At 39.5% G+C, this 15,501-nt stretch overlaps 1 protein-coding gene and 1 long non-coding RNA gene across 3 annotated transcripts in view; one reads left to right on the top strand and one right to left on the bottom strand.

Annotated features, from left to right (window-relative positions):
- Nucleotides 1-14,121, top strand: part of LOC103130107 (glutamate receptor ionotropic, kainate 5-like) — a 79,219-nt gene extending 65,098 nt beyond the window's left edge. Inside the window, exons 15-20 of one of the 2 annotated variants that reach the window (XR_001660187.1) lie at nucleotides 980-1,145; nucleotides 1,249-1,474; nucleotides 4,419-4,547; nucleotides 8,235-8,356; nucleotides 10,726-12,103; nucleotides 13,752-14,121. Coding sequence is in view for 1 of the 2 variants with exons in the window: in XM_016665667.1 (XP_016521153.1) it covers nucleotides 980-1,145; nucleotides 1,249-1,474; nucleotides 4,419-4,547; nucleotides 8,235-8,356; nucleotides 10,726-11,499 (1,417 nt within the window). In the remaining variant the exon portion in view is untranslated. Of the gene's footprint in view, nucleotides 1-979; nucleotides 1,146-1,248; nucleotides 1,475-4,418; nucleotides 4,548-8,234; nucleotides 8,357-10,725; nucleotides 12,370-13,751 lie in introns of those variants that run through there. The other variant, XM_016665667.1, reaches the window with a different exon arrangement.
- On the bottom strand, nucleotides 1,056-11,936 carry LOC107834397 (uncharacterized). Its single transcript, XR_001660188.1, has 3 exons — nucleotides 11,832-11,936; nucleotides 9,759-9,817; nucleotides 1,056-1,138 (listed from the first exon to the last, which is right to left on the bottom strand). It is a non-coding gene; the product is annotated as an uncharacterized LOC107834397 (long non-coding RNA).
- Nucleotides 14,122-15,501: the final 1,380 nt, after the last annotated feature.

Raw genomic sequence — 15,501 nt, 5'->3', positions numbered from 1 at the left:
AAAAAAAAACCTCAAGGCCAAACTAAAGCTTAGCAGTGATGACAACCCAAACTTAAGGAATAATGATGAGTTGAATGCACAGCAGCTCTAATTCATCACATCAACAGATCAGTGGAATCTTTTCTCAGAAATCCCTCCACAGTATATTGGTGGCACAAATAATTCAAGACTTATTAGCTTTTCCTTTCTGACAGAGAGATAAAACCATTTAGATCGCGCTCACGTCTGCCTGTCAGCCTAATAGTCCCAGCTGGAAAACACAGAAAAACAGCTCAAAAGGTTACTGATTAATATTTTATATCTTGCCATTTATATTGTTGCCACAAACAATAATATATAAAGGAAATATGTGCTGAGAATTGTCATGCAGCTGTTCATCTGAGCGGCAGCTACCAATAATTCAGAAATCCACTTTGCTTTAGCTTCTGTTTAAATGTTTATTCTCACAAATGGCAGATCCATAGCTGCAAATTAGCCCAGTTTAAAGCTCAGCAATATGTTCAATTAATTTAATAATAAATGCACGTTGAACAAAAAGAAATTAACTCTTCCAAACATTATTCTGAGAGTTGCTATGTGTATAATTATTGTAATTATGTCGGTGTGTAGCATTTTTCTACATTTATTTCTGGGAATAATTTTCCACGTGGCACTTGCCTTGCTTCTGCTTCCCCCGACTCCCTCCATTTTTCTTTCAGAAATTTGGCTCCGTCTTTAATATATTTCCTCATAACTTTGCTTTCATTTTCTGTGCAGCAGAGGCATCCTGCTCATCTCTGCTGCAGCGCGAGTTCATGTTTAGGTTGATGATTTTTACCTAAAACTCCTGACATTTCCTGCAGTGCCTTCCATCTGTCTCCCCATACTGCCTCCCTCTTTCTGCGCTTAATAAAACCAGGGAGAGGAAATAAAACGAGGGAGATGTTACTGTGAGAGCAGGGTAAATAAAGGTTAAAACTTTTATTTTCCCATCCTTCAGGTGGGCCTTCACTCTCATCATAATCTCTTCCTACACGGCCAACCTGGCGGCGTTTCTCACCGTACAGAGAATGGAGGTGCCCATCGAGTCTCCCGACGACCTGGCAGACCAAACCAACATCCAATACGGCACCATACATGGAGGGTCCACCATGACCTTCTTCATGGTGAGACAAGAAGAGAGAGATTTCATAGGGGGGAAAAAAAAGCATTTAGACTTGTGCGACTAATCCAATAATCCATCAAAACACTTTTCACTTTCTCCTTCAGAACTCGCGGTACCAGACGTACCAGCGGATGTGGAACTACATGAAGTCCAAGCAGCCCAGTGTGTTTGTGAAGAGCACGGAAGAGGGTATCGCCCGTGTCCTCAATTCCAAGTACGCCTTCCTGATGGAGAGCACCATGAACGAGTACTACCGCAGCCTAAACTGCAACCTGACGCAGATCGGAGGGCTGCTGGACACAAAGGGATACGGCATCGGCATGCCGCTGGGTGAGTAGACCGTGATTGGTAAGACACCAGGGTTTGTTCACGCAGTCAGAGAACATGCAGACTGGGCTTCTTCCCTGTCGTGTTGATAGAAAAATGGCTCCTCAGGCTGTTTGACAACTTGATTTGATGCTGAAGAAGCAGGTTACACCAACTTTTATGAGCAAATGAAAGCTTATGACTCATACAGAGCTTCTGCTGTCTCTCTCTCTAGGTCAGTATTGATCTCTTTCTTTGTGGAGTATAATTATGTTCAGCTGAATATAATTACTATGGTTTTTCTGCAACATTACAGTATGTTTATCTTTCTATAACGACATTGTGTTTTTATTGCAAGGAGACCTTGTTACAGAGGCATAGAGTGCCAAGCCTGCTCTGGCCATTAATCAGGCCAGATTATTTGTGCATCTGTTCTTCTTGGCAAATTAAATCCATACTGATTCCAATTAGACTTTGGTCAGTCCTGCCAGAGTCTGGCCTGACCTCATCATCTGTCTCACGCCTGTTCCTGATGATAAGTGTTGCTCTATAGACATGCATAAGTTATGGAGTACCTGCTGTAGGAACAGATGCAGCCAGAGTAGCAGGAAAAACAACAAAGGAAGGGAAAAAAAAACATATTTTCAGGAGGCTGGTCTGTCAGTCAACCTATGTGTTAAGCAATGAAAATATAAGCAGCACGATCTCTGGTGTGCCCCCAACGGATGTCGTCTCTCGTGCTCACCGCTCCAACTGACAGCAAGCAATTACCACAGGCTTAAGAATTAAAAGGAGAAGTCATTTGGGTTCCCATATTTCATCTTTAAATGTTTCTCATTGTTATCAGCATCAGTGTAACTATGGTGATGAAGATTTTCTAGACACTTTATCATGAAGTCGGTAATAAGAGGCAGCCGGAGAAGTAGAATAAAGTGACTAGATATTTACGTGCACATGAGTGCACAGTGCAGCGAAATGTATCCAGAGGATTTCAGAGTCAAAAATCTCAAGACGACTGCTTTGTTCAGGTCTGAAAGGCAAGCGATGCATTTCAACTTCTGTTCAATCCCAACTTTGCACAACATCCTGAAAAACTGCCTTCGAGTCTGGATTCCAGTAGATTCTTTATTTATTCCACCTGGATAAATTGGTTAATTTGTAATGTTCCGACAGGGTGGAAAACCAAGGCCTTTCACGGGGGAATTATTTTTGCAAAGAAATTCTTCAAAAATATATTATTTAAAAATGTTACACTGGTTTTATAAAAACCTGGAAAGGTTTTCTCCAGATAGGATTATTTTGTCCTTCTGCAGAGTAATCCCTTTATTTCTTGTTCTCCATCTTTAATGAGAGGAAAAATAATCTTGACACCTTAAGAAGATACATCTGGATCTCATTTGTATCTCATGTAGATGATTTGAATAGTTGACAGTTTCTGTGATGAAAAGATTTTAATCATTTTGTGAATGTTGAAGTTTTCTGAAGTCAGTCATCCTTCTAAAAAGTTGCCTAACTCGATATTGGATCCTAAAGGAAAACTATATTTTAGAGACAGTAAATACACAAGTTTACTAAAAAATGTAAAAAGGTGGATTAATTAATATCTTCTTTCAAATCACACATTGTGTTTGTTAGTTTGTGACGGTCTGTGTTGACGAGGTGATGCGAAAAAATATTAACAGGTGACTCTAGAATAAAAACGTATGATTTACATAAAAAGAGCTAATTTACACTTCCTCCTGTCAGTTTAGTACCATTTTGTTTGTTTTTTCTTCACCATTCAGGACCTATCTCTGTGACTGATTATGAATTTTAGATTTATTTTTCCGTTTAGTGAATAGGTGCCATTTGGTCCTCATTAACAATATTTCTCTTGGCCATGTGGAAAAAAAAATTGAGATGCAGATTAATGTTTTTAAAACTGGAAGAGTTCTGATGACGAATTGAGACATTACTAATTAAACATTTTATTTAAAATTTGTTTTTTTTTTCCTTGTATTTTTTTCCTGTTCATTTTCCAGGATGAACTTTGGCTAAAATCACAATAACTTCATATGCTGACATGAATGTTCTTATTGATTTTGTTTACAAAAGAAGAACTTCATTGAGCCTGACAGCTATTAAAATAAAACCTGGGTTTTACATTTAAAAATATTTTCATCAGTGGCATTTTTGGTACATAGACTTTAGCCAAAATACATCACAATCATCTGAATATAGCAGTTTTCATTTCTTTTTCATTGCATTTCTTTGCCATTCTGTCTATCGAGCAGCATAAGTATTATCAATTTGACTTTCTTGTGAATGAAGGAAAAGTGTTGTAGTCCACTTTCAGCTAGCTGACCAGCAGTCCACAGCAATACTCAAGAGTGGGGTCATGCTGTGCTACGCTGTGCCCCATACAGCTGAAGAAAACGGTGAAATCTCACTGACATCTCATTATAAGGAACCCAGAGTGCAGGAATGGTACATCGGAACGATATAAATTTTGCTGTTTGTAGCCCAACTGGGTTTCAATTTTAATGCAGAGGGAACATTTCCCTTTGCTGTGCCAGAGTGAAGACTGCTGCTGCTGCTCATGTGAAATGTGCCTCCATAATAACTTGTGCTCAAAACAAATGTTTTTTATTTAGACATCAATGTTTAGTTCAGTCATCTGGACCATGAAGTATGTAAACACAAACTTTAAAACAGCAGCGGAAATGTTTCATTTGTGTTTTCACCAGTTTTTGAGCTTGCATTTAGCAAAATCTCTTAATCAGATCAAAAAGAACAAAAAATTCTGAAAAAGGCTGCATTCTGTGACGAAAAGGCGATAAATACTCGGTGGTGGTTTTAGTTTTTAGAAATGGTTTGTTCCACTATAGCAGCCACTGGACAATTTTTGAATTATGTGAAAATATCCCAGAATTTGTTTTGGAGTAATTTCAGCGTAATCATGTATTCCTCTGCTTTCCTTCGCCTGCAGGCTCTCCATACCGAGACGAGATCACGCTGGGGATCCTGCAGCTGCAGGAGAGCAACAGGCTGGAGATTCTGAAGCGACGCTGGTGGGAGGGAGGCCAGTGTCCTAAAGAGGAGGACCACCGAGCCAAAGGTTGGGTCAGCACAATGCTAGTGTTACCACCCACTGTCCATTTGAACTCTGTGCTAAATTACAGCAGCTGTAGTTTAGGCGGATAAATAGTTCAGTGTCAGCTTTATTTGACTATATATGAACAGAAATGCAGTTCAGTCACTGCCTCATGTGGACCTTAACTTTAATAAAGAGCCAATACATTTTGCATCCAAATAAGACATCATTTCAAAGATGCCATTCTAAATTACTTGAAATGCCACTCCAGTTTTTCTTAAATGACACTGATCATCAAAAAGTCCTGTTCATTTGTCGTCTGTTGACTGATTGATTAATTCCACTGCAGTCACACTTGTGCTTTGCCGTGTTATCAAAGCTGTCATTGATTGACAGATCAATGGATTAGTCTTTTATACACAAGATGAAACCAGCCAGGCAGCGTGATTCAAGGTGCAGTCCCAAACTCCGAGAGACACTCTGCCGTGACAGATGGTGCAGTCATTAAAAATGTGGAACAATTAGCGTTTTAAGTGGTCAGAATGTATCCCGGTTACACCGGAGTCAACACTTTGCAGGAAGATGGATGTCGCCAGATGTTCTGCAGAGAAATGTGACTGTGTGTTCGTGCAGAGGTTTTCTGGGGGAACTCTTGGAGTTTCAGGTATATTTGACGGTTAAATGCATCACACACAGATGGAGACGATGTGGAGATGAAATAAGGGAATTAAACGGCATTTATAGGAAGGTTTAAGAGCAAGTCTGTTTGGTTTAGATGTTGTTTAAAAGTATAAACAGTCATGCAGGCTGGGTTAAAAGCCTTTAATTTGCCCAAGTAGTGCCTTTCCTTTAGTTTGTGGCTTGTTTGCTCCTCAGCTGACATGGACTTCTATTTTTTTATTATCTGAAAACATTTTTTTCCTATATCTGGATGACAATTCATTGGAAATTCATATATTTCTTTTATAGTAATTATTAGGTGTGTCAACATTTTTTTCAGTGAAAAATTTGTTAAAAAAGAAAAAGTTTATTTCCCCTGTTACATAAATGAACTCAAATTAAAAGAGGGATTTTTTTGGCAGCTAAAACGAAAACTGTATTTATCTGTAGGATTTTTTAAGGTCTTTTCCATAGGAACAAAAAGTGTGATATGATCTGTTCCTTTCATTCTTCACCCTGTCTTTGCCATATTTTTCCTGAGGTATTAAAAAGGATTACCGCCTGTTATTTTATTCATTTACATCTTGCTTGCTGTTTCTCGTTTATTGATTGTACAGACTCAAATTTTCCCCCAGCATCTCAATAAACTAATATTTACTTCTGGCACATCTCGCTGCAACAAGACAGCATTGTTCGTCTTCATTGACTTTTTCCCTCTGATTAAAGCTTCAGCAGCCAATCTTAATGGAATCATGAATCCGGCCGCTGAATCGATCCGCAGCTCTCTGTCATCTGTTTCAGTAGCTTTCTTTATTTCCAAAACAGGAAAACAATGAGATCTTGATAATAATCCAAGTGTGTGTTTTCACCTAGATCTGCTGTGCAGTTTGGACAACAGTTTTAGTTTTGGCTTGTACTGTAAGTAGACTCACAAATTGTTGCCTTTTATGGAAAAAGGGCACGTCACGATGGCATTAATCAGTCAATGCATTCAGAATTAATTAGGAAATTGATGTTATAGTGTCAATGGGTTAAACTGAGGTCTGCTTAAATCAAGCATTGACTTTGGAAGAGATGGAAGCTTGTTTTTGTGTTTGTGTGCGAAGTCTGACAAAATGAATCCATTGAAGATCCATTATGAATGATCAGATGTCGCTCTGTTGATGATCACGGAGGGAGCTGAGTGTGTGCGTGTGTGTGTGTCTGTGTGTGTGTGTGTGTGTGTTTCCCCTCCTCTGTGCTCACAAAGAAAGAAAACAGCTGGCAGGTAAATCCTGCAACAAAAACAGAACACATTTTCTGACAATCTGTGGAGAGCTTCAGCGAGAGGCTCAAGGATGTGAACTTGGGAAAATAGTAGAATGAGTTTCTAAGAAGTGCTTTCTTTGAAGTAGTTTGTTTTTTTGTTTTTTTTGTACTTTTCGTTTGTGGTTTTGAAGTCAGACGAACAATTTCAGTCAAGAATTGCCCGCAGTTGCTGTTATCATACTGGGCAATTGCAGGACTTTGTTTTCTTGGTAGCAATGCTAGTTTATAGAGTCTTCTAGTCGCTGGGAAGAGAGGACTGCAATTTCACTTCTTGACCCATTTTGGATGCCACCGTCCGTCTTTGAAAAGCTTTCTACTGCTGTCACAGAGTCATTCATAGGTTGAGAGGTACTGATTCTAACATCCATCAGCTGCAGTAGGCAAAGGAGGCCATCTAAGGACAGAATCCATCCCCATAGTCAGGTTGAGCAGCCAGATATGCTGCTGTCAGTTCCACAAAAGCAAGTCTTACTGCACATAAAAAAGAAAACTGTAATCAAATCTGAGCACACAAGATAAAATACTGCAGGACTTCAAAATCTGATTAGTTATTCACTGAATATTTAGGGATGTTAGTGGTAGTGAAGATAAAGTCTAATGAGAAATATTCAGTTATTTTCTTTTTTTAACACGCTTTTGGCAAACTAGTGCAAAGGGAGAAATACGGACAACAAAGGCATAAAGGGAAAAATACCACAATACATTTCTAGCAGGACTAACCAGACTCCCAAAAAGACTGCTTCCAGCAAAGAGGAGCAGTACAATCCCTTCTTTCTGTAGAGGGATTAAAGACACCAAACTTGAATCACTGAGGAGAAAGCAGAGGAAAAAAAGGAACATAAAGCAGCCTTCATACTGTAAAATCTCCTCTGGCAGCTTCTCTCCTGAGTTTTCCACTCAGTTCTTGACATGAACTACATTCAGAAACAGGACCTCACAGCATTTAAACACCGGCTTGTAATCCATACAAGAGAGTCACACGTCCCATAGGATGTTCATATTCTGAAGAGAAAAGCTGCCTAGAACCACTGGGCCCTATGTGAACAGCGACTGACCTCTAAACTTACGACTGTTTAATTCCTGGCGCGAACAACTACCACCAATGAGCGACTGACTTGGTTAGAGCGGAACAACAGATTTGTTCATATTCAGCAGCACTGCAGGGGTTTTCATGTTATGACACAGCTTCTCAATCAAACAGAAGTCTAGGCTTTAACTAGGCCTCTCCAAAGCTTGCATTGTAATTTTTTTGACATTCAGCTGTGGGTACTGGTGTGCTTTCCGTCATTATGCTTCTCCATCACCCGAGTGTGCTTGAGCTTAAGGTAAAAAAAATGACATAACTTTTTCCATCAGAAATTTTTGAGTCTCCTGAAGTTCTGTAATTGTTATTTTTGATTCTTTTGTGACCTAATGAATGAGTTTTCAATGCAGCATTGGGCTTATTGTGGACTATTTTCACCTTTTCTTATATTTTGCATAACAGCTCTTGCCGTGATTTGATGAAATCACAAAACACTAAATAATCAACCACCTTGTTTCTCAGCTGTTCTGGGATTCCTTAGGATCAAAAGTTGTGTTTTGAGATTTTTCTTTTTCTTGTACTTATATTTCATATGATTTCTCGATTGTACAAATCAGGTAATAATTGTGGCTAATGAAACAGATTTTTCCAAACTTACTGATTTGATTTGGTTTAGTTTGGGTCATCTTCATTGATCCCTCTGTTTTTGTGTTTTTCAGGTCTCGGCATGGAGAATATCGGCGGGATCTTTGTAGTTCTGATCTGTGGCCTCATCGTAGCTGTGTTTGTGGCCATCATGGAGTTTGTGTGGTCAACCCGCCGCACCGCTGAGACGGGCGAGGTAAAACTGCATCCTCATCTTCCTCTTGCATTTTCCTCCTACTGCACCGTTCCTGAGCTTTGAGCACAGTTTCTGCAGCACAGCCACATAAACACTTCATGACTTTGCAAAGAAAAACTAAATATAAATTTGTGATGTGAATTTGTCATCTGGCTGGCTTGTAATAAAAGGGTTATAAAAAAACATCAAAGCAGTCTGAAGTCTTTATTTCATTTGTTGTCTTTTCAGTTAATCTAAGCTTTAGTAAATGTTTAGGGCTGTTTTGTGCAAAGAAGGATGTTAAGTCAAATGAAAACAGTAAACAAGTCATAAGTTTGCAGTTTTGGAAGTGAACAGGAAGATTCTAGTCTGGTAAACATGGAGCAAAGCTGGGGAGCTCTGATAAACTTCTGTTCTCTTGCACTGAAAGGAAAGCATAAACATGTCTGCCCTCATTCTCAGTCAGGCTGCATTCTATTAAAAACAAAACATCGAACTGGAAATGGCGGTCTTTGTTCACAAACCGCCATCCTTTCACTGCAGACACAATCTCTACTTCTAAAAATATAGTCTATGACCATTTACACAGTCACAAACACAGAGGCACACGGGTGAAAACAGATGCAGGCTACACTCTCGCAGCAGGGAAGATTTGAGAAAATAAAGTAGTTGTTTCCGTTAAAGAATGAAGAGTAACTGTCAGGATATGGACCTTTTGTCACCAATTCTTATCCTAGTCTGCTGAGAACAAGCTTCTGCCGACACAGAGTCTGTTAGAGCGTTTAGACCTGGGCTCAGGTGAGCAATGGCAGACAAGACAAATGTGGCTTAAATGCACGGTCAAAACTATTGGGATCAAACCATGAGGCGTTCCATAACACAAATCAACCACGCATCTCACCATGCTGTCTAAAAAGACACAAAACATTAATAATATATCCTCATCGCAATATCTGGAGTAAAAAATATTACAACGGACTGTTTGGATAATAATTGTTGGCTAATATATTCCAAGTGTAACTGATATGAATTTCACATGTAACACAAAAGTGATGGAGGCAAAAATAAGAAGGAAAAATTATCTATCACAGCTGATGATGTCAGTGCAATCTTTATTAATATTATCACAGTCACAGGTTTTCTGATATTTTGCAGCTCCAACCGAATTAAATATGTTCCGTAGATTTGTCTTCTGCTTTTCTCCAAATAAAATTTAAAATAATTTCATGAATGTATTATTGCTAGGAGGGCTGCATATTACCTGAATTTTATGATGTAGGTATGATGTAAGATGTAAGAATCTATGTAAATGGCAGCGCAACAGGCTGCCTTTTAATTCAGGTTGTGCCTTTACCATTTGCATATGCTCAAACAAATCCTTAGAATAAAATGAACTGGGAAGGCAGAGCCAAGCTGTGCCTACCTGAGCTGTGACACGAAGGACAACCGTGTTTTTGTTCGCTTCCACAGTCGGCTCTCTGCCTGACCAGAAGAGAGGGATGATTAGTTAACATGTTTAACTCTTCAGTTTTCTAGCCATCATTTTAATTAAAGCCATTTCATTACAAACTATGCCTGAAGTTCATTTTCGAAAGCTGACCACTTGAAGATATTGAGTTTTTTTATGTCTCCATGCAACTCACAGTTGCACAAATTGGAGGATAATATTGGCGTACTTTAGTAGTCATAGAAACAGAGTACAGTTATATTTTAAGGTTTTGAAGAAAAATAAAGTGACCCAAAAATAAGACGAGAAAAATCCAAAACATGAATTGAGACAAAGTCGCATTTATATTCTGCTGTCATTCGCTTGTTTGTCCTCTGCAGTCAGGGTTTGTTGTTCTGGCTTCTATCCTCTTGTATTTATCGGTTATTGATTTGACTCTGTGCAGAGATAGCACTGGTTGGATGTGGATTCAGAGGAAGCTGCACAAAGACATGCACTGATTAAAAAAAAAACCTCTGTTAACGCTGCTTTCTTGCTTTTTCTATGTTCAAATATGCTCTTTTAAAAAAAAAAAAAAAACTTCTGACTGTATATTTTCAGAACACAGACTGTGGATGTTGAATCGTCACAAATTAGTTTCTAATTGAATTGTTATGTTTTGCTCTTGAAATAACATTTTAGAAATATAAAAAACATGATTTTTTTAAAGTTGTTTCAGGGTCACTAATATGAGTTCTGTCTCTATGATGTGTTAAATGTTTAAGTAAAGTATTAGGCCAGAGTCAGTTCAAGTAAAAGAGAAGATGCTGTGCAGATGGAGCTGGAATGTTTAAGATTTATTTATTGTTCTGTAGCAATCAGAAAAAAAAAATGTCCGTACTGCAGATTCTTAGCGTTCCTTCTCGTTTTTTTCATCTTTTCTTATCTCCCTTTTCTCTCTCAGGTCTCTGTTTGTCAGGAGATGTTGACAGAGTTTCGAAATGCAGTTTCTTGTAAGAAAAGTTCCCGGGCTCGTCGGCGACGGCCCCTGAGCAGTGCTGGGGGTGGAGTTCTGCGTCACCCCTCCCGACTAGCTCTAGCAGGCCCTAGGCCAATTCGGCTAGTCCGAGAGATGCGACTCAGCAACGGGAAACTCTACAGTGGCACCGGGCCCCTGACTGGGGGTTTGGCGGGGCTGGGGGCAGGTATGGCGACAGGACCTGATTTGGGCCCGGGGCCACAGAGGCTCTTGGACGATCCGTTAGGCGTCAACTCTGCCTCTAGTAACCCTCCTGCGCCTCCCCCTATGCCAGCCTTTGAGGCTCCGCCCGCCCCGCCACGCAGCTTCCTGCAGAGCTGCAGCCATGTCCGCATCTGCCAGGAGTGCCGGCGGATCCAAAGCCTGCGGCCGGCCACGCTCACCCCTCCGCCGCCTCCTCCACCTTCTTCCTCCTCCTCTGCCTCGTCCTGCTCCCGTATCCCTCCTTCGCTGGCGATGTCGGGACATCACCATCGCCATAATCCCCACCACCCCCTCCACTACCACCACGGGTCCATGTCGTTGCCCCGCCTCCCTCCTCCTCCTCCCCCAATCTCAACAGACAGAGCCGACAGTGATGGGGGAACGACAAGCCCACTACGGGCGACAAACAGACCCGCGCCTCCGCCCAGGCCGCCGCCTACCAAAGCGCCAACATACCCACCAACAGACTTACTTGGGGGACACAACTGTGCTTAAAAACACTAAGTAAAGACTCAAAAGATACATTTTAAAACATTCAAAACTTTTCCTTTGGCCCCAGCAACACAGCTGTACCTGTCCAAACTCCTGAGGAAGAAGGGAGAAGAAACTATTTGGACCCATTTGTAGGGTGGATCCCTCAAAGTGGACCCTTTGGCTCAGCTCACACTACAAACCTTTACTGAGTGATGATTGATTCTAAGCCCTCTAACCTGGTAGCGGAGAGGATTAAATAAATTGAACTCTGGAATTTGCAACTTGAAGCAGTTGCACGAATAGGCAAACAGAGAATTAGCGATCAGCTTCAGATTCAGTCCGCCATCTCTTACCTCGGCAAATCCTCCCACTGCAAGAATAGACGACTTTGAGACACAAACAGGTAGAGGTCACGGGTGTTTTTGGTTTTGGTTTTTTTTTCCATTTGAATACTGAAGTAGGTGTTTGTGTAAGAGGAGACCGTCCCGCAGACAAGTGGTAGCAGAGCAGTTGTACAGTAATCATGGTCTTCTGTCACTCTTTTGGACGTTTGTGGAAGGAGGATGTAGCTTTTTTTTCCCCCATACTGTTTTGCTGTTTGTAAAGATTCCTGCTGGCTGGTGCTGTGATCCACAGAGCAGATAAACAAAAAAGTAATTACTTGCCTAAAGTGTTCAAAACTGTGCTGAGGTAGTTCTTCTGTTTCATAGAAAATGTATCAAGTCAGAAAAACGCACTGTGAGGCATCTGAAGGTAAAGGGCTGAGAAGCAACAAGAGTTCATTATTTTTATAAAGAAAACAAAAAACAACAAAAAAAAGTTTGAAATCTTTGAGATGTCATGTTACACCACTTCAAGATGTGACAACCAGTTGCATAGCAATGTTTTTAGGTAAAAAAAAAGTATTATTTTTATCATTGTTTGGGGAGAAGAACATCACTTAAGGCCTTTGCACACCATGTCTCAGTTCTTCAGTTTATGTCAGCGGAGCTATCATGAACATGAATGTTATTGTCTAAAATTAAATCAGAAAAACCGTCTGATGTGCATCAACCATTCAGATATAAAGAACCTGTAACTGTTTATAGAAGTGTTGGTCTTCTTTTAGATTGTCAGCCGCATGCATAAATCGATCTTGAAATGGTCACCTATGTTTTTTCAGCTGACGAAAGTCTTTCTTCATGCTTGGTTGGATGGACCAGCTTTTTATTTTTCTACTGTAAATGACAACAAAAACCGCCTTGACAATATAGCATTTCTATTCTGCCTTGTATTGTAAAATTTCCACAAAGGTTTGATTAATTAAACCCTTGGGACAACATTTGCTAGCTTTTGGCTCTCCAATTTGTTAGATGACCGTTTAAGATAATGTAATATGTGTGGACTTGTGCAAAGGCCTTTTGGTTTGTAGTTTTTAATTTAGCATCTGAGGCTATTTCTATTATCTAATGACACTGATGTCACAAAATGGGTGAGCAGGTGAATTTAAAATACACCTCAAGATGTCACTTTAACATATATTTTTGTACGCATTAGGTTAATGTAAAATTCAGACGTATAAAATTTATACTGAGTCAAGTTAGCAGTTTGAAACTCTTTCTTAGCATGCTAGGCTAAGTGAGGCTAACAGGACTGGAAAACCAATTTCAAGATGTTCCGGCAAGCAGTCAAATGGGGAAACATCTCCAGATCTTATTTTAGAAAATTACCTTTCATCCAGAGGCTGAAAATATCAGTTTTATATAATTTTATGTGAAACTAAGCTGCTTTGCAGCAGGGTTATTTCCACAACGTTAGCCATAGCTTAAAGCTAACTAGGCCGTTCTCTAAATACAAAACCTTCTACCAGACTTGTCTTCTTTTTTAATAAGGATGATTAAGTGGCCACAGTTAGAATACAAAATATATTATTCAGGTGCATTAAAACTGGAAAATATTATTTCAGATAATAATCAGAAGATACAATGATGAGAGCTGTACCAATTGAGATTTTCATCCCCTAATACTGACCCAAGTAATTTAAGATCAGCATATCAGTACATCGGCAAAAACCGATATGTATCTGCATATCACCCTACAGCTTAAAAGTCCAATGAAATGCATTAGATTCATGGTGTAACTGTGTCTGACCAGTGAGACTTTAGATGCTATAATGTTTCCTATTTGTCTTTCTTTTTACTATATAACACTTTTGCATGTTTGCTCTCTCTGGTCACAACTTGGTAACTCGACTCATAAAACATTTTTGTGTCATTTCAGTAATTCTTGTGCAGACAAGAAAAAGTTCTCCTTCTTAAAGTCGGACTTGTTCTTCGAACGTTGTCAGACCTGATAGCTAAACGGAGATGTGTCTGAACACAGAGTGCAGAGCGGGTCACATGACAGAAATGCTTGTAGTTTATCTTTCACTCTGAGTGTCACTGTTAAGGGGGGAAACAAACAGTTCAGTTATTATGTACTTGGCCTGCAATGCAGTTTTGCAGTGCATGCCTGTACAGGTTTGTCGTGTGTTCTTGGAAATATCAATCAACATAAAACCACAAAACTTGCAGTAGTGAAATGCCTTGACTTGGATGCCCTGGAGGACCACAATTTGATCCTCCGGTCTTATCCAGTGTTTTTTGTTTGACTGCACATAAAGTGTTCATGTTACTAAACTTACCTGTTCGTACTGGTCAGCTTAGTAAATGTTTTAAGGTCTAGATGTGACCAAGCTAATGCATCTTTGTTAAGATTTAAATTTCTAATGCCATTTTTTGTTTGTTTGTTTCTTTGTTTTATGGATGAAGAAAATTAAAACACTGAAAACTGTGATCTTTAAAATGATGTTCAATTATAAAAAAAATCACTGCATTGTTGTGTGCTTTCAGTACTTAGAACTCTGTCTATTCACGGTGCAGGATATGTGGATTCAGTATTTACAGAATTTTCTTTTAGTTTTTTTAGAGCATATCTAAGATATTCAAGGAAAATGGCAGCTTGGGAAGAAGAAACGATACTTGACATGCCATTGGCTGGTGTTTGCAAAGCAACAATCGAGTTATCTTCCTTTGGAGTTGATTTTCTTTGCTGCTGTTCCCCCCAAGAGTGAAGATAAGGAAGACCATGGATGTTAGGTTGTCCAGTATCATGACAGTAGTAAGGTATTTGTTGTTTAAACTATTAAATTACACATTTATAAGCATTTAGTTGGGATCTCAAGTACATGCAAATTTTGGCTTTTGCCAGGCAGGTATGGTCCCAAACCCCAGCAAATACCGAGGATGCACTGTAATGCCTGGGGATTTTTGTTTCTTAATGTTGCAGAAAATTTTGCAAACCTAATAAAAAATCCAAAGTTGTGTTAACTAAGACTATACGGACCCTTATACCTCAGATAAAGATGCTAGAAAAAGAAATGTACTGAACACACAGATAGTGAAGAACTACCTCAGTGCAGTTGTATCAGTTTTAGGTCAGTTTATTCCGTTTATGCTGTTTTTAGGCTGTTTTTAGGCTCAAAGGAGTTTGGAAACTTTGTACTGTGCACACACACCTGAGAACACGCATACATACAAACACACATGCAGAAACATATTTGACTGTAAACTTGGTGGGCAAGCTGAAGCAAAGCAACACATTAAATTTGTGATTGTATTTTCATTGTGTCCAATTGGAGTGTTACTTGCAATATTATTATATTTTTTTATACAATGGAAATTTTTCCTGAAGATTCATTTCTAATCAAGTTCCCCGGCCCTGGGTCATCATAAACATGTCGGTTATGAACAGCAGTCCCACATGTGAAGGCTTACAGCTGTGTAACTTGTTTTGAAGAGCAGTGCCTGCACATGTTTATTCATTTTGTGATTTTTGTTTTACTTTTCCATATAAACTGTAATCCTGAGGCTGCAGCAAATGTGGAGAATGTTGATGAAAACCTAAATGTCACTGACTAATTAAGGTACGTTCATGCCTGTGTGTGTGTGTGTGTGTGTGTGTGTGTGTGTGTGTGTGTGTGTGTGTGTGTGTGTGTGTGTGTGT

This window comes from Poecilia formosa, unplaced genomic scaffold, assembly GCF_000485575.1.
Source record: "Poecilia formosa unplaced genomic scaffold, Poecilia_formosa-5.1.2 Scaffold607, whole genome shotgun sequence".
Lineage (NCBI taxonomy): Eukaryota > Metazoa > Chordata > Actinopteri > Cyprinodontiformes > Poeciliidae > Poecilia > Poecilia formosa.
This window is presented reverse-complemented; position numbering and strand designations above follow the sequence as displayed.